This window comes from Oncorhynchus clarkii, chromosome 28 (assembly GCF_045791955.1).
Source record: "Oncorhynchus clarkii lewisi isolate Uvic-CL-2024 chromosome 28, UVic_Ocla_1.0, whole genome shotgun sequence".
Lineage (NCBI taxonomy): Eukaryota > Metazoa > Chordata > Actinopteri > Salmoniformes > Salmonidae > Oncorhynchus > Oncorhynchus clarkii.
This window is the reverse complement of record NC_092174.1, coordinates 21,643,040-21,662,692: the sequence shown is the minus strand read 5'-3', so window position 1 is coordinate 21,662,692 and position 19,653 is coordinate 21,643,040. Positions and strand designations below refer to the sequence as shown.

Here is a 19,653-nt window from a genome sequence, read left to right as displayed (position 1 = left end):
ACGTCAACTACTGTTGTCCGGGTATCAACCTCCATACTACTTCTGACATAGTGTGATAACGTTTTTTATTTTGAACAGGCATGATCCATCTGTCTTAGCTTGTGATGACGGACAATCATGCGGTAGAGACAGAGAGCCAATTACAGGGCAGAATGATTAATGACTCAAATAATAAATAAAAGGTAGTAATCATCAATTGGAGTAGTGTGACTAAACTACAAAATATATTTGATAAAGCCACAATGTGTAATCTTGACAGAAAGAAGACTTTCATATAGAGCCATTAGTAGAAACATTTCATCCACGCACAAAAGGCCATGATTTAGGTGCTAAGGCTAAGGGGTGCTTACAATAGTCTAAATCTGGCCAAAATAAATGCATTACTGTATATACAAAGCCAATTGACACAATACTATTTTATTGTGGTGTGAATGCTGCATAGTTTGCAAAAAATTATTGTATCTTTGGACATAAACCCATTTGTGTAAACATATGTTATCGTGCACTTATAGCACATAGATGCATGACAATGTCATGGAAGAGGACCACTGCTGTGTGTGGAAACAAATCATACTTTTACACCACCTCTGCTATGTTTTCATTCACTGATACCAATGGTTGCAGCAGCAACACAAGTTAGATTTGCAAGCTAAAATTTGAATCACAATAATAAGTAATTGTGAGGTATATGGTTTAGGCATAAGTTATGAGAAAAGTACAGTTCTGAGAGAACAATAATATTTTTGGAATGAGCTGCTTGCAAGATAATTCATCAAGATAAGCGATGTCCCATCATAGATTTCCTTGTAAGTAAAATAAAATGGATCCAGGAAGTGGGCCATGGCACTGTCTGCCAATGTGCAATCTTCTAAATTGTGTTTGGAAAACAAGAGGAGCCTTCCTCTCTTTGAACACAGAGAAATACAAAAGGAGAAATGTGACCCTTTTAACAACCATTCATATCTTTCTCTCTATTTGTCCTAGATGTCTTATTGTATTTGATTATACAAGATAGGAAATAGCGTTCTCCTTTTGTGCCTTTCTATAACCTCTTATTTCTATGTCCTTTGTTCTCTTTCTTAAAATGTAGCAGGTATATAGCTACCTATACGTTATGAGTTTAATGATAAGTTGTTTATGGCCGTTTTTAATTTTTACTAAAACTTTTCAATCGTGCTTTCGTTTCGGTTGACATTGAGCCAACATCCCAAAACGAAATATCTACTTGATATCGTTGGACATGACTTTGACTGGTTGAGTGTGTATGACACTAAAAAAACATGTGCGAGTGCGTGTGTAGTACACGCAGTCACAGAAGAGTGAAAGTGGAGTGGAGGAAAAGTGTCCAGTTTTTCCTCAGGAAACTAACTCCATTTCCACTTGGCTCTCGACACAACGGTTACTCCGGAATCTGATTTGCGTAGGACGTTTAAAAATAACGGAGTATAAAGGCATGGAGGAGATTCTCTTGCAGGGCAGTCTACTCGGCACATGAGCTCTTGATAGTCTAGGAGTCTCTGGTTTAATTCTGAATAAATTAGGATTTACATATTTCTTACTTAATTATGCTCAATTAGAAAAAACTATTGTAGTCTATTAAAGAATAGGCCTACAATATAGCACGATAGTGCATGAAGCAGAATTGTGGCTGCCCAACACAATGTTTCAAATATGTTTTTGCAGCTTGTCATGTTGAGCATCAGATGATATTTGTTTGTTTATTCTTTAAATTGTATATTGCCAGCTCAACAAAAAAAAAAAAAAATGATTCTATGACATATTTGAACATATTTGAACAATTTATCTTTGTAATCAGGATGACAAGCCCAGCAGCAGATGCTCTATTTGCCAAGTACCTTGATTTGGATGATAATCAAGCCAACGAATGGGTTTGTTGATGTAAAGCGAACATGTAACTGCTTTGTGTACCGTTAAGATTAACATGTTGTTTCGATGGTCCTGAGAATGGCACAATGTCACACATTCTATTTGTTTGAATGTTAAACAACTAGGGAATCACGTTGAGACAAATTCATGATATTGCCGATTGAGATTAGGCATATCTATAGACTGTCAAATCGAACATATGGTATGTTCGAGAGAGGTGAAAAGAAGCTAGAAGTAGCTGGATATTTTACTTGCAAAAGTATGCGATCATCGGGTGCTCTCGATGAGGATGAGGATGCTCTCATTCATGAGAGTTAGGCCTAGGATTGCCACTTTTTTTTTTACACTTATATTTATTTCTGACTGGGCTAATTCAGAAGGCCATACCGTCATTACTATTTATTGAAGCGTATAAACCATTATCCATTTATTTCAGATCAATTATATCAGAGAAATGATCATATTATTGAACTAATTGCACAGCGAGTTTGCACAGGGTAAGTGTCGCCCGCCCCCTTCAGTTATATTCCCTGATAGAATCTGAAGTCCTTGTTTTTGAGTGGGAAAGCACAGAGGACAATGATTAAAATAACTATGAATAAATATAAATGTAGAACACATCTCCTTAATATATATGTATAAAAACATATACAAGAATAATATGAATACATGGTTATTATTATTGATTGATAATTTGATTGAAATTAGAGGGTAATAGACTTGCAATGAATGTAATTGCACAACTATAGACTTCACAAATGATGATAACAAATTCAACTTGGCTTTTTTTAAATCCAAAATGAGCTTTCTCTGCAAACTAAAACGCACTGAAATGTAAACTGTTATATGCCCATTCAACCTTTTGACTATTGAATTAAGGCAAACATGCTATGGCTTTTGTAAATACGATTTAGATATTTTGTAAGATTTTAAAATGAATGCATTTCTCATAAATATGCATGGTGGCATGTAAAATCGTAGTAAAGTCTACCTCAACACTTCACCCTATTGGTCAACAGGTGAAACGACATCTGACACGCCCACAAAGTCTGTCCAGGACGGGGCTATAACTGGCGGGCACTACAGTCATCAGGGGTTATATCGTTTGGTTCGACTTGGATTGCTACATAGCGTTAGATGTTTTGGGCTAAATATCTCAGCTTGGTTTGCCTTACTGAATTTGGACAGGTGTAAAAGGTTAACTAAAATAACATTTTATAATGGCTCTCGCCGATGCGATGCTGCCGTCGATTACTACGTTTTCAAGCAGTAAGACGATGGAGGAAAGACAGTCTGCAATTGTCCATGTAAGTGTACTTTTTTCCCCCGATGTAATTTCTTCAACAGAAACTAACTGAACATACAAAGTTGATAACATAGTGTGCAATTTTAATTATAATGCTTGCTTTTCTTTTGTTTATTTCGCTATTTTATTTGCTCGAGAGAAATATACCCACTGGGCAAAAACTGGTTGAATCAACGTTGTTTCCACGTCATTTCAACCCCAAAAAATGCAATGTGATGACTTTGAATCAGCGTGGAAAACTAATTGGATTTGAAAAAAGTAATCAACCTAAGGGAATTTCGTAATTTTCCCCAATTTTTAACCTAAATCCAAATACATGGTGACATTTTTGTTTGATTTTAGTTGATTTCATGTTAGTTGACTCCAACAAAGGTAAATCAAAACTGACGTCTGTGCCCAGTGGGTATAGCCTATATAGGCTACACAAAGAAAAACCCACAACTGTTTTGGAAAGAGGTTCTCGACTGAAACAATATTTAAATGACAATGTCGTTTTATTTACATTATAGGACTGGAAAGTGGATGGTTGCAATACCAGCACAACAGGTGATGACTTGAGATCCCAGATTGAAGTGGAGCTCAGTATCGTTGAATCACCTGCAGTGACCAGAGATGAAGATGACCTGGGGAAATTCTTGGATTTAGAGTTCATTTTATCCAACACCATTGGATCTGAAAGTGGAACCAATAACAACTCATCTCAACAGTCGTGCTCATACTCACTGCCTGAGTCGCCGGAAAGCTGCAGCACAGGGCATGACAGCGACGGTTCTCAGCTCACACCCAATGCTTACGGCAGCTATAACTTCAACACAAGTCCTGGGCACAGTCTGGTAGCCGAGCTGCTAACCCCAGAGATGAATTATCAGAGCGGCACACTGTTAGACTACAGGCTGAAGCAGCCTGCCACGGACAGGCGGGAGTACACTGAACTGCGGGCCTTGAATATAGCTACTGCCACTCCAGTCCACTTACAAGTGACCGACTCTCATCCCATGGGATACAAAATAAAGACAGAAAACACTGAGCGGTCATGCATGATGGCAGGTGACTTCATAGGACACATGTATGATGAGAAACACATGCGTTCCCTGCACACAGAGTTCGCGCACCATCAACTTACTGTTCAGGGGTTTGCACCTCATGGCATGCAACAGAGTGTGTCCCGAGATGGGATGGGGCACAAAGACTGTCACTTGACAGAGATTAACTCTCATCAGCATACTAACATGGCACACCCGCAACAGTATGAGCCATATCCACCGCAGTACACGCATCACCAAGGTGCGCTACAGTATCATGGACAGTACAGGATGTTCAGGGAGCCCATGCGGGTGCACCACCCGTCCATGCCGGGGGTGATGTTGACCCCACCATCATCGCCACTTTTGGAGTTCTACGCGCCAGAAGATAGCAAACCCAAACGGGGCCGCCGGTCTTGGGCGAGAAAGCGCACAGCCACTCACGGCTGTGAATTCCCTGGATGTGGGAAGACCTACACCAAGAGTTCCCATCTAAAGGCTCACATGCGAACACACACAGGTAATTACACATTTAATTTACAATATAACCTATATGTTCTTCTGTTTTGTTGGAATCTATCTTCAATTCCCCCCCCCCTCCAAAAAATTAGACACTAGCCTATTATGCACGAAATCTAACTGTATTGTCCTTGTAATCCACAGGTGAGAAACCGTACCATTGCAATTGGGAAGGCTGTGGTTGGAAATTTGCGAGGTCTGACGAGCTGACTCGTCACTATAGAAAGCACACCGGTCAGAGGCCTTTCCAGTGCCACTTGTGTGAGAGGGCCTTCTCGCGCTCAGATCACCTCGCACTGCACATGAAGAGGCACATGTAAACAGAAACAGTTGGATCTGACTTTGAACGTTCTATTTTTGTATCATGGCGATAGACTGGACATGTCACGTAAATGCTTGTACATACTATCATTCTCTTCTAAATGATGGGAGTACAATATTTAAGGAAAAGGAGAGCCTTTCTTGCCTTCTCTTGCATTTAAATTATTGAGTGTTGGTGACTGCTGATGGTTGCTATTTTGGCTTTTGAAATAAAACACTGAACAATGGCTGGCTGTAGCCTACCCAATATTTTTTGTACATATGCCTACATGTAAATGAACATTTGTTTTCTATCACTTAGGCCTACTGCATAACTTTGATACTTTGTTGCTGTTTACAAGAATCACCAGACTTTCCATGGTATAGTTTTTACAATAAAATTATGTGTATTTCAAAACACGTTTTTTTTTCTATTTAATTGTTTGAATGCTTAGGCTTATTATGCTTCTCAAAGTGCTCTTAATTAAATCAGGTACTTAACACTGCCTTTCAATGTTTCATACATTTTGTATACAAAATGATGCTAAAGTTGTAAGGAAATATTCTCCCAAAACTGTACTAGAAATACTTGAAGCTCTGAGAAAATATTATCCACTCTGTAAGTGCAATATAGTTTTGTAAAATCACAAAGACAAAGTGTTACAAGAGCTCTGTGTTTTATGAAAATAAAATAATATGGAAATGATTAATTGTTTGAATTTTCTTATTTGACATGAATAGTGTTAAGATTAGTGTCCAAGGGTCTGGCCAAGAAATCGAAACACTCATAAAGGGCATACATTTTTATAACACTGGGTCTAGGATGAGTTCTGACATCCCCTTTGTAATAGTGACAGGCAACACTCATTGAAGCTTCCTAAGACAAGCCTAAGGACATACTACTGAACATGGCCCATAGTATACTGTGGATCTAAAATTATATTATTTACACACCTTCACAGACAACTAGTAGGCATTTTATGACGCCCCCATAAAGTACGCTGCAAAATCACTGAGCACAGTGATTTTAAGAACTATAGGTTGGATACTTCACTACTTCTCACCCACCAATGTAATGGAATTATTTCAAAGCCAAACTGAAGAGATGTCATAGCAATAGTTAGGCCTATATTTACAGTAATACACTGTTATAAGGTGGATATTGGGTGTCAATATCATGGTTGGCTGTACAGATGGCGATTGTCGCCCTCTCCTGTTCATTTGACCGACTTGCATTTATTAGGCACTTAAAAGTGAAGTATGTTGTCAATTCTATCATCTACCTCATGAGGGCAGTCTGTACCATTGCACTGATGTAACCAAGCTGTAACATCAGAATTCGCTTGAGCCAAGTCAAAGCAAGAAAATGACTCCTTCCTTGGTCTTTGTACTCAAGAAAAGTATTATCTTTGTTCACCTTAATCTCCAAAATTACATTAACTAATACACTCATCTAAACACAAACACATTTCCTGACAAAGCAGTCCTTACCAAAACTGTTGATCCACATTGTAATAATATTGCAAGTATAATGTGGTCTCATTTTTCATTTTACTTCCCATTACCTCCACATATGAATGGGCTAAAATTCAAAAGTGTTTCTGGTCCATATGTGGAACTAGAATTGTATGTTGTAGGTATTCTAGACTCTGATCCCAAACAAGGTGGCGTGTGTCTTAAGTCAATTGGGACTTCTGTGTCAACGTAACATTTCCTCCGCCCCTTGCCTGCTATGTGGCCTACATTGAGCTGAATAAAACAACTCTGTCTGAAATATGGGTGGTTCAACCTGGATTTTACTGAGCATAGTGTGGGAAATACAATGTTTACTTTAGCTGTGTCCCTTCCCTTCTAACAGATAGTCATCCTAAGTGACTGGGTAACTGGGTTGCTTGTCTATTATTCTTATGGTTGCAGGGAATGAGGATGTGTATAATAATTTAACGTCCCCCAAATATAGGCCTAACTATATCTTATCTTTTTGGACAGTTGACTGTACCATTCAATAACAGTGTCAAAAAGTTGAGGTAGACATATGGTCATAAGTGTTAAAACACATTACTTCTCATTTTACAGTAATAACATACATCTTCTAGAAGCCAAGTATTGACACAGTCAAAGCGATGGCAGATTTTAACTCATGAATATACAGTGACTTTGGAAAATATTCAGATCCCTTGACCTTTTCCACGTTTTGTTACAGCAAGGGGGGGGGGAGTATGGCTCGCTGGGCACTTCAATCCGGCCCGCGAGATACCAATTTCGTGGTATCCAATTGGTAGTTACAGTCTTGTCCCATCACTGCAACTCCCGTACTCGGGAGAGCCGAAGGTCGAGAGCAACCCAGCAAAGCCACACTGTTTCTTGATACAATGCCCGGTTAACCCAGAAGCCAGCCGCACCAATGTGTAGGAGGAAACACTGTACACCTGATGACTGTGTAGGCATGCATGCGCCCGGCCTGCCACAGGAGTCACTAGAATGCGATGGGACAAGGAAATCTCAGCCTGCCAAACCCTCTTCTAACCCGAATGACGCTGGGCCGATTGTGCGCCGCCTCATGGGTCTCCCAGTCACAGCCAGCTGTGACACAGCCTAGGATCGAACCCGGGTCTGTAGTGACGCCTCAAGCACTGCAATCCAGTGCCTTAGACCGCTGCGTACCTCGGGAGGCCGAGTGGCGCAGACAATTGTTCCCCTAAAACATGCGGCCCTCTGTTGAATTTCAAAATCCCGATGTGGCCCTCGAGCCAAAACGTTTGCCCACCCCTGCGTTACAGCCTTATTCTAAAATCGATTAAATATTTTTTTCCTCATCAATCTACACACTATACCCCATAATGACAAAGAAAAACAGGTTCAGACATTTTTGGTAATTTATTACAAATTCAAAACGAAAATATCACATTTACATATTTAAATATTCAGACCCTTTACTCAGTACTTTGTTGAAGCACCATTGGCAGTGATGACAGCCTTGAGTCTTCTTGGGTATGACCCTACAAGCTTGGCACACCTGTATTCGGGGAGTTTCTCACATTCTTCTCTGCAGATAATTTCAAGCTATGTCAGGTTGGATGGGGATCGTTGCTGCACAGCTAATTTCAGGTCTCTCCAGAGATGTTAGATCGGGTTCAAGTCCAGGCTCTGGGTCACTCAAGGACATTCAGAGACTTGTCCCGAAGCCACTCCTGCTTTGTCTTGGCTGTGTGCTTAGGGTCATTGTCCTGTTGGAAAGTGAACCTTCACCCCAGTCTGAGGTCCTGAGTGCTCTGGAGCAGGTTTTCATCAATGATCTCTCTGTACTCTGCTCTGTTCATCTTTGCCTCGATCCTGACTAGTCTCTCAGTCCCTGCCGCTGAAAAACATCCCCACAGCATGATGCTACCACCACCATGCTTCACAGTAGGGATGGTGCCATGATTCCTCCTAACGTGATGCTTGGAATTCAGGCCAAAGAGTTCAATCTTGGTTTCCTCAGACCAGAGAATCTTGTTTCTCATGGCCTGGGAGTCTTTAGGTGCTTTTGGCAAACTCCAAGCAGGCTGTCATGTACCTCAACTAAGGTTGTCCTTCTGGAAGGTTCTCCCATCTTCGCAGAGGAACTCTAGAGCTCTGTCAGAGTCACCATTGGGTTCTTGGTTACTTCCCCCCGATTGCTCAGTTTGGCCGGGCGGCCAGCTCTAGGAAGAGTCTTGGTGATTCCAAACTTCTTCCATTTAAGAATGATGGATGCCACTGTGTTCTTAGGGGACCTTCAATGCTGCATAAAATGTTTTGGTACCCTTCCCCAGATCTGTGCTTAGACACAATCCTGTCTCAGAGCTCTATGGACAATTCCTTCGACCTCATGGCATGGTTTTTGCTCTGACATGCTCTGTGAACTGTGGGACCTTATATAGACAGATGTGTGCCTTTTTAAATCTGTCCAATCAGTTTAATTTACCACAGGTGGACTCCAATCAAGTTGTACAAACATCTCAAGGATGATCAATGGAAACAGGATGCACCCGAGCTCAATTTTGAGTCTCATAGGAAAGGGTCTGAATACTTATGTAAATAAGGTTTTTCTGTTTTTATTTTTAATACATTTGCTAAAAAACAGTGACCTGTTTTCATTTTGTCATTATGGGGTATTGTATGTAGATTGCTGAGGATTTTTTTTATGTATTTAATCAATTTTAGAATAAGTCTGTAATGTAACAAAATGTGGAAAAAGTCAAGGGGTGTGAATACTTTCCGAAGGAAATGTACACTGTTTGGGGTTGTGGCTTGTTGTCATGGAGGCCCTGTTATGGTTTCATTTGTTTACGTAAGAGGAATCCTGAGCTGGGTCAACTCCGCACTAGGTCAGAAGCTAAACTAACCAGTGGGGTGGGTACAGCTCTGACCAGGCAACCCAATGGCATTCACATTTTCCCTTTTATATTTGCATACTTCAATAATATGTTTATTACACATGGGATTGAATCCAAATGGAAAATATTTGTGTTATTCTACTCTGAGTGGTCAGTAAACTACTGTAGATGAGGAATACTGTTTTTGATATCATAGTAAAAGACTATGTAAGTGTTGATGCTGGTAGAGACGAGAAGCAGGTACAGGGAGTGAACATTTAATTATCAACGGACATGACATGGAACAGGACAGGACAGCGTTTGGACAAGAATAAAAAACGACATTAATGCAGACACAGGGAACAAACGGGGGAGCAGGCAGTTATAGACGGGGCAATCAACAAAGGGAGTCCAATGAGCGCTTCTGCGCGTAATGATGGTGACAGGTGTGCGTAATGAAGGGCAGCCTGGTGCCCTTGAGCGCCAGAGAGGGAGAGCGGGGGCAGGCCTGACAGTACCCCCCCTAGGGGGGGCACCCGGGCCAGCATCCCGGAGAGCACAGTAGAGTTTAGTTCAGTACAGTAAGTAGTGTTTAGTTCAGTAGAGTACAGTAGAGAATAGTACAGTGAAGTATAGTAAAGTACAGTATAGTACAATATAATACATTATACTGTACTTTACTCTACTGCTGCTCTACTGTACTGTACTGGACATCTGTGGATGCTGAAATCAAAGCCGGTCCAGACCACAAAATGACATCTGTTGACGTTGAAATCAAGGCCAGGGTGGACAGACCAAATTTCAATGTCTTTTCATGTGACAGTTGAACTGTGCTCACTTGGCATCTGTCTCTCTCCACCGACATCAGCAAAGACATCCTGCGAATGATACAAACTTGTAGACAGCTATTTGATATAATTTTAGCCTGAGAATGTCATTCTCGTACATCATTCCATGACAAATGGTGGTTCAATTACAATGCATAGTAGCCTACTACTGCATAGTACGTTTAGCTGTTTCTAGCCACCTGATTTCACACAAAGGAGCTTTCACATTCTCTTCAGCATGTGCAAGCCTGTTACAAAAGGCAAGCTACCTGACCCATCAGTGTAATAATATTCATGAGTATCTCTTATCATTGTCATTATTCATCATCAAATCAAAGTTTAGTGGTCCAGAAAAATAAGAAAATACATTATAAAGGATGAGTCATGATTAGAATACAGTATATACATATAAAGTGGGTGAAACAGTACGTAAACATTATTAAGTGACCAGTGTTCAATGACTATGTACATCGGGCGACAGTCTCTAAGGTGCAGGGTAGAGTATCGGGCGGGTAGCCTGCTAGTAACAGTGACTAAGGTTCAGGGCAGGGTACTGGGCGGAGGTCAGCTAGTGTTTAACAGTCTGGTGGCCTGGAGATAAAAGCTGTTTCTCAATCTCTCGGTTCCAGCTCATCATTTGTAGTGGATACTGGACCAAACTGTGGCGAATGGATTAATGCACGCGCTGCTGCTCATCACTCAAGACTGAAATTATAGACGGAGCAATTATTGAAATTATGTTAGTAAAAGACGGGGCGTATTTTGAAAGAAGAGGAAGGCTCAAGACAAAGTGATGAAACTCCGAACATTCTATAATGATATTTAGCCACCATATGTTCACGACACCACGCTATGGTAAGCAATTAATGACACAAACCATTCAAATAAGATGTTCATACATTGTTATAGCTAGCTAGTTGTTTTGCCACATTCAGTAGTTTGAATAGAGGCGTCAATCAACCTTATTATCCCACAGTAAAGACAAGGGCCAGTAGGCTTGCCATGTCTGGATGCTAGAAATATGTTAATGCTTCAATATTGGCTTTCCTGAAGATACTTGAAATTAGCTTGCTAGCTAACGTTAGTTGTTTACTCAGAGAATGATACATATTTGTTTAACAAAGATGTGATACAGACGTTTCAACGCTTGCCCATTACGTTGTTTCCCTGTTCAACGAAAACTCGAGTGAATTTATCTCCAACTATTGACTTGCTAGCTAAGTCGATTTTTGAATGAATGAACTTAAGATACAGTGGTGTCTTAGTTACTGATACAACATGCAAATGTAACATTACGTGGCAGTGTGTCAGCTAACGTTACTTTCCCGGTTGCTGTGCTTCTGTGGGTTTTGTCAAAATACGCGGTGAGAATCTTGACCGACCTTTACACGATGTCAGGGCTTCACCAGAGGAAGTCACTGTGCAACGTTGAACATTTCTCAAAAAGTTAGTTCAAGAAGTCTACAAACATTTTAAAGGCACATTCTGCCATTTCAACAGCATGACACTGTTTGGTAACCTGAAAGATTGGTCTGGATCAAGCCTGGGGAAATAGCGTAGCCGTTGCTCATCATCATCATCACCCTCTAATTCATAGATATATTCTAATGTAGAGATGAAAGGTTTGAGTCTTAGTTTTATTATACATATTTTGGAGCTTGTTTGTTTACAAACACCCAAGTGACAAGAAAAACAAACAATTGAGTAATACAGTCTGAGATCTTGGGTTATCATTTAACCCATTAGTATCATTTCGTACCATTTATTGAAATGACCATGGGATAGCAGAACATATTAGACTTTAGTGTTAACTTAACACCTGGAACCCCCATGGACGTTTGTGAATCTCCCCCAATGTAACGTGTAATTTACTGTAATTTATTATTTATAGTGACAGTAACCTTTATGGTTTTTGTCAGGGTTTTTGTCTATAACCATACTCACTCTAATGCTTGTGTAAAAGCTGGGAAATAGCCTATGTCAATAGTAGCTCTACCATACATGCATGTATGCAACACAGCCCCCCTCACCTTCACAGCAGGGCCTCTCTCACACCCAATTCTAGGGTCTAACTTTTATCACAACCAAAATAGCTAGCTAAAATGTCTTGTGAACATTTTCAAATGTCCCAAACATATTTTGATTTGTGACTGTTATTATCATTTAGCAGCAGTGTGATTTTTCAATAGGCCTATTTCTTCTGCGCTGCTGCTGTGAAGTGGTGCTACCCCCAGAGGTCAATGTTGCCATTGTAAATGTGATGGTGGTATTGATGGTGTTTTATAGCACTAGTTACTTTTCTAAAGAAAAAAGAACACAGCAAATGTTTTTCGGAACTTTGTCAACTTTCAAAAAAGAAAGAATGGATGATATTTCAACAGTTTAGACCCGGAACCACTACAACACTATGAACTGGATTGGAATGAATAGTATGAGGTTTATTTTCCAAATTCCAAAAATACTTTATCACACTTTACCTTTAGAAATGAACAGGTACAGGTACTTTAACTAGCCCACTGTTATGGCTTGTGAATGTTTCCTTCATGCAGGTTTCCTTCATTTAAATATTTACCCTAATTGCCACCTTGTTTCCAAATGCCAAAAATACTCTACAATAATACTTTGTCAAACTTCACCTTAGAAAATTAACAGGTCTAGCCCAACTACTACTATGGTTTGTGTTGTTTAAAAAAAAAATGTAAAAATGTATACATTCCTCATCACTTACAATAAGTCCTTCAGCAACCTCCCACACAACATACAGAATGCATCCATCACACAGATCTGTATCTAAATGTTAGTTTTGCGTAGACCTATTAATTATCAGCTAGGTTTATTTTCTAAAGTATTCTCTAATAACAGTCCTTTGCCAAACTGCCACAAATGACCATTAAAGATATCAAAGTCCTGGCTTCAATATGAATGCTGTTCCAGTTCAGTCACGTTAGAACTCGGAAGACATTCATTCATTATTTTGTTTGCTTGCAATAGCATAATAAAAAATAAAATAATAATTATAATGTAATAATAATACATGGGATTTAATTCACCTTTAAAAAAATACACTGTACATCAACACTGTACAGTAGGTGTCCTATCAGTTCCCACCTAGTTGTCATGTCTCGTTTCTCCCACTTAGCTATGAGTTAGGACTAGCTCAACTAAATTATTGTCTTCTTAAGTGGAAATGTTACACAATATTGTACCCCTGTAGCTCAGTTGGTAGAGCATGGCGCTTGCAAGGCCAGGATAGTTGGTTTGATTCCCAGGATCACTCATATGTAACAAAATGTATGCATCCGTGACTGGAAGTTGCATTGGATTAAATTGTCTGCTAAATGGCATTTATTATTGTTGTTGTAGCCTACTGTTAAGACACATTTGGAAGAATTTGACCTGTTTTACTTATCTTTACATATGTTATGCTTATTTGTCCATTGTTTGAAAGCTAGTAGGCCTAATATCCACACATTTAAGGAGTTTATATCCTCTGAGGGGAGGCTGGCAGGAAAACGTTGACATTAAATGGTTTACATACTGTACTAACATGTAGGGCCTAGGTCGGGGACTAAACACCACTGTTGTGGAGAAAGTCTTGACCAGGTGCATAGAATGTGAACTGATACCATTGGCCAGCTGGCCCTGCACTGGCATTCTGAAGACATTCCTTTGACAGAAATAGCCTGCTTCCATTACCCAGGGTTTAGCTACATGTTTTGTAGTTTCTGGCTCCAGAACTCAAGTTTCTGGAGCTGATGTAAGCTAATATGTTGCATTTAATTCGTATTTATGCTGACGTACAGTATCAGTCAAAAGTTTGGACACACCTACTTATTCAAGGGTGTTTCGTTATTTTTTACTATTTTCTACATTGTAGATTAATAGTGAAGACATCAAAACTATGAAATAACACATATGGAATCATGTAGTAACCAAAAAAGTGTTAAACAAAACAAAATGCTGATTCTTAAAAGTAGCCACCCTTTGCATTGATGACAGCTTTGCACACTCTTGGCATTCTCTCAACCAGCTTCATGAGGTAGTAACCTGGAATTAATTTCAATTAACAGGTGTGCCTTGTTAAAAGTTAATTTGTGGAATTTCTTTCCTTCAAAATGAATATCAGCCAATCAGTTGTGTTGTGACAAGGTAGGGGTGGTATACAGAAGATATCCCTATTTGGTAAAATACCAAGTCCATATTATGTCAAGAATAGCTCAAATAAGCAAAGAGAAACAACAGTCCATCATTACTTTAAGACATTAAGGTCAGTCAAATGAAATTTTCAAGAACTTTGAAAGTGAGGTCGCAAAAACCATCAAGTGCTATGATGAAACTGGCTCTCATGAGGACCGACACAGGAAAGGAAGACCCAGAGTTACCTCTGCTGCAGAGGATAAGTTCATTAGAGTTAACTGCACCTCAGATTGCAGCCCAAACAAATGCTTCACAAAGTTCAAGTAACAGACACATCTCAACATCAACTGTTCAGAGGATACTGTGTGAATCGGTCCTTCATGGCCGAATTGCTACAAAGAAACCACTACCAAAGGACACCAATAATAATAACAGACTTGCTTGGGCCAAGAAACATGAGCAATGGACATTAGACTGGTAGAAATCTGTCCTTTGGTCTGATGAGTCCAAATTTGAGATCTTTTGTTCCAACCGCCATGTCTTTGTGAGATGCAGAATAGGTGAATGGATGATCTCCGCATGTGTAGTTCTCACCGTGAAGCATGGAGGAGGAAGTGTTATGGTGTGGGGTTGCTTTGCTGGTGAGACTGTCAGTGCTGTATTTAGAATTCAAGCCACACTGAGTTGGACCGGAGAGTGAAGGAAAAGCAGCCAACAACTGCTCAGCATATGTGGGAACTCCTTCAAGCACGTTGGAAAAGCATTCCAGGTGGAGCTGGTTGAGAGAATGCCAAGAGTGTGCAAAGCTGGCATCAAGACAAAGGGTGCATACTTTGAAGAATCTCAAATATAAATATATATTTTGATTTGTTTAGCACTTTTTTAATTGTTACTACTGTACATGATTCCATATGTGTTATGTTATAGTTTTGATGTCTTCACTATTATTCTACAATGTAGAAAATAGTAAAAACAAAGAAAAACCCTTGAATAAGTAGGTGTGTCCAAAATGTTGACTGGTACTCTATTATTTTTTCACAAAGCAGTGCTAAACCAGAATTAGGCCTAGCCTAGGCCTGTATTGTGGCACTAAAGTCATACAGATACAGTGCCTTCAGAAATTATTCATACCCCTTGACTTTTTCCACATTTAGTTTTTACAGCCTTAGTTTAAAATTGATTAAATTGAGAGTTTGTGTCACTGACTTACACACAATACCCCAAAATATAAGTGTAATTATGTTTTAACGGTGTTTAGAAATTCATAAAAAATTTTAAGCTGAAATGTCTTTAGTCAATAAGTATTCAACTTCTTTGTTATGGCAAGCCTAAAGATGTTCAGGATAAAAAATTGGCTTAACAAGTCACATAATATGTTGCATGGACTTGACATGATTTTTGAATAACTACTTCATCTCTGTACCCCACACATACAATATTCTGTAAGGTCCCTCAGTCAAGCAGTGAATTTCAAACACAGATTCAACCACAAAGATCAGGGAGGTTTTCCTGCCTCGCAAAGAAGGGCACTTATTGGTAGATGGGTAAAAATTGTAAAAAAAAAATAAGCCGACATTGAATATCCCTTGAGCATGGAGCATATTAATTACACTTTGGATGGTGTATCACTACACCAATTCTCCCGAGTGGCTCAGTGGTCTAACGCACTGCATCTCAGTGCTAGAGGCATCACTACAGACCCTGGTTCAATTCCATGTTGTATCACAACTGCCGTGATTGGGCGTCCCATAGGGCGGTGCACAGTTGGCCCAGCGTCATCCGGGTTAAGGTTTGGCCGGGGTAGGCCTTCATTTTAAATAAGAATTTCTTCTTAACTGACTTGCCTAGTTAAATAAAGGTTAAATGAAATTTACAAAACATATACACCCAATCACTACAAAGATACAGGCATTTGCCGGTGAGGAAGGAAATCCCTTAGGGATTTCACGATGACTTTAAATGACTGACTTTACGATGACTTTAAATCAGAAAGAGTTTAATGGCTACGATAAGAGAACTGAGGATCGATCAACAACATTTAGTTACTCCACAATACTAACCTAAATGATAGAGTGAAAAAAAGGAAGCTTGTACAGAATACAAATATTCCAGAAAATGCATTCTGTTTGCAAGAATGCACTAAAGTAAAACTGCAAACTTTTTGTCCTGAATAAATCCAACATCACTGAGGACCACTCTTCATATTTTCAAGCATGTTGGAGGGGTGCATCATGTTATGGGTATGCTTGTCATCGGCAAAGACGAGGGAGTTAAAAAAAAAAGTATAATAAATGGAATAGAGCTAAGCACAGGCAAAATCCTAGTTCAGTTTGCTTTCCAACAAACACTGAGAGACACATTCTTCTTTCAGCAGGACAATAACCTATAAGACTAGGCAAATATTCACTGAAGTTGCTTACCAAGACGACATTGTTCCTGAGTGGCCTATTTACAATTTTGACTTAAATCGGCTTGAAAATGTATGTCATGACTTGAAAATGGTTGTTTAGCAATGATAAACAACCAACTTGACAGAGCTTGAAGAATAATAATGTCCAAATATTGTACATTTCAGGTATGCAACACTCTTAGACTTACAGCTGTAATCACTACCCAAGGTGATTCTAACATGTATTGACGCAGGGGTGTGAATACTTATGTAAATTAGATGTTTCTGTATTTAATTTTCAATACATTTGCAAAAATATCTAAAAACATGTTTTCACTTTGTCATTATGGGGTAAAAATAAATGGAATCCATTCTGAATTCAGGCTGTGTACAGGGGTGACAAACTCATTCCACGGGGGGACGAGTTTCTGCTGGTTTTTGGTTTTTCCTTTCAATTAAGACCTAGACAACCAGGTGAGGGGAGTTCCTTACTAATTAGTCACCTTAATTCATCAATCAAGTACAAGGAGGAGCAAAAACCCGCACACTTGGCCCTCAGTGGAATGAGTTTGACACGTGCTGTAACACAGAAAAATGTGGAATAAGTCAAGTGTTATCAAATGAATACTTTCTGAAGGCACTGTAAGTGCTACACTGCCTTTATCAAACCTTACCCTGCACTATGCTGAAGACCTGTTACATAAACATGGTTGATATAGGCCTAAATCAAAGACATTTGTAGTAGGCCTAATTTGTATCATATAATTTGGATTGTGCCACTAGTTATGCTACGACACAAGTAGTCTACTCTTACATAAGGCCGCATTATAACTCGACAATGCACTAAATCAAAACCATGAAATGAATCCGAATACAGCGTGTAGCCTAGACCTATTGAGTAGCCCACATTTCAGTTATCACAGTGTGTGATTGAGGAGAGTGTCTCCGTGACACTCACTACTGCATTGTAGGAAGACGCCCAAGATGAAGGATGGGTGAGAGACGTACAGACACAGCACTGTAGGCCCTAATGGAAATTTCCCAAAGCTCTATAATTAAACTGAAGGGAGACTGCCGTGTCCAATGTGTGCTTTTGCGCCCAAATATTTCATTGCTGTTTTTGGTATGGTGTTAACGGTGCATATCTCACAACTAACCAGACTGGTATGAGAGGGCATCTCAGAATGCCAGGCATGCAGTATTATGAGTAGTAGCAGGTACCATGTATTTTTTATATAGGCCAACATCCATGTCTTGTTTAGCATTGTCATTCATGCTGGTATGAAAGTATACCCTCATCAGACTGAAAGTCAAACATTAGAATAACCAGCCCGTTTTAGAGGAATGATTCCATAACTTTTTCTAATTAACTGTCAACATGCCAACATTCCATTCAAACAATGCAGTCAATCCATAGCCATACACTGGCTCAAATCAGTTGATGATAGGAGTTCGACTGATCAAATCAAATTTTATTTGTCACATACACATGGTTAGCAGATGTTAATGCGAGTGTAGCGAAATGCTACTGCTTCTAGTTCCGACCATGCAGTAATATCTCACAAGTAACAATTTCACAACAACTACCTTGTACACACACGTGTAAAGGAATGAATGAGAATATGTACATAAAAATAAAAATATATGAATGAGCGATGGCCAAACGGTATTGGCAAGATGCAGTAGATGGTATAGAGTACAGTATATACATATGAGATGAGTAATGTAGGGTATGTAAACATTATATAAATTGGCATTGTTTAAAGTGGCTAGTGATACATTTATTACATACATTTTTCATTATTAAAGTGGCTAGAGATCAGTCAGTATGTTGGCAGCAGCCACTCAATATTAGTGATGGCTGTTTAACAGTCTGATGGCCTTGAGATAGAAGCTGTTTTTCAGTCTCTCGGTCCCCGCTCTGATGCACCTGTACTGACCTCGCCTTCTGCATGATAGCGGGGTGAACAGGCAGTGGCTCGGGTGGTTGTTGTCCTTGATGATCTTTTTGGCCTTCCTGTGACATTGGGTGGTGTAGGTGTCCTGGAGGGCAGGTAGTTTGCCCCCTGTGATGCGTTGTGCAGACCTCACTACCCTCTAGAGAGCCTTACGGTTGTGGGCGTAGCAGTTGCCGTACCAGGCAGTGATACAGCCCGACAGGATGCTCTCGATTGTGCATCTGTTAAAGTTTGTCAGTGATTTTTGCTGACAAGCCAAATTTCTTCAGCTTCCCAAGGTTGAAGAGGCACCGCTGCGCCTTCTTCACCACGCTGTCTGTGTGGGTGGACCATTTCAGTTTGTCTGTGATGTGTACGCCGAGGAACTTAAAACTTTCCACCTTCTCCACTACTGTCCCGTCGATGTGGATACGGGGCTGCTCGCTCTGCTCTTTCCTGAAGTCCACTGTCATCTCCTTTGTTTTGTTGACGTTGAGTGTGAGGTTATTTTCCTGACACCACACTCCAAGGGCCCTCACCTCATCCCTGTAGACCGTCTCGTAGTTGTTGGTAATCAAGCCTACCACTGTAGTGTCGTCTGCAAACTTGATGATTGACTTGGAGGTGTGCATGGCCATGCAGTCATGATTGGTTTTTGATTTGATTTGGATCTCTTTTGGTCCCCATTTGGACTAATCTTCCAAGAGTCCTTAAACATTCAAACACAATTTATAATACGAACACATTTCCACATATAACACACTTTTACAAACATAGATAATATACTAACATAATGACCCAATAAATACTCAATCTAAAAAAATATTGATTCTTCATCTACGATAGTCCCACAACATTTATATGTATTATATTTAAATCGTTTTAAAATCATGTTTAAATGTATATATTGAAAGGATTCTGGTTTGCTCAGTTAATTTATTCAATTTCTTTATTGCTCTAAATCAAAATGTTCTTTTGCTTATTTCTCTTTT

General features: G+C 39.6%; 2 protein-coding genes across 3 annotated transcripts in view; both read left to right on the top strand.

Annotated features, from left to right (window-relative positions):
- The first annotated feature begins 2,938 nt into the window (after positions 1 to 2,938).
- LOC139386925 (Krueppel-like factor 4) lies at positions 2,939 to 5,738 on the top strand. The gene is made up of 3 exons (XM_071132812.1): positions 2,939 to 3,194; positions 3,703 to 4,735; positions 4,879 to 5,738. Exons 1-3 carry the CDS (start codon positions 3,108 to 3,110, stop codon positions 5,052 to 5,054), a joined length of 1,296 nt encoding a protein of 431 aa, XP_070988913.1. The 5' UTR covers positions 2,939 to 3,107; the 3' UTR covers positions 5,055 to 5,738.
- A 4,939-nt stretch (positions 5,739 to 10,677) lies between these two features.
- Positions 10,678 to 19,653, top strand: part of LOC139386479 (sodium- and chloride-dependent glycine transporter 1-like) — an 85,943-nt gene continuing 76,967 nt past the window's right edge. The window contains exon 1 of one of the 2 annotated variants that reach the window (XM_071132034.1): positions 10,678 to 11,053. Coding sequence is in view for 1 of the 2 variants with exons in the window: in XM_071132037.1 (XP_070988138.1) it covers positions 11,051 to 11,053 (3 nt within the window). In the remaining variant the exon portion in view is untranslated. The remainder of the gene's footprint in view (positions 11,054 to 19,653) is intronic. The other variant, XM_071132037.1, reaches the window with a different exon arrangement.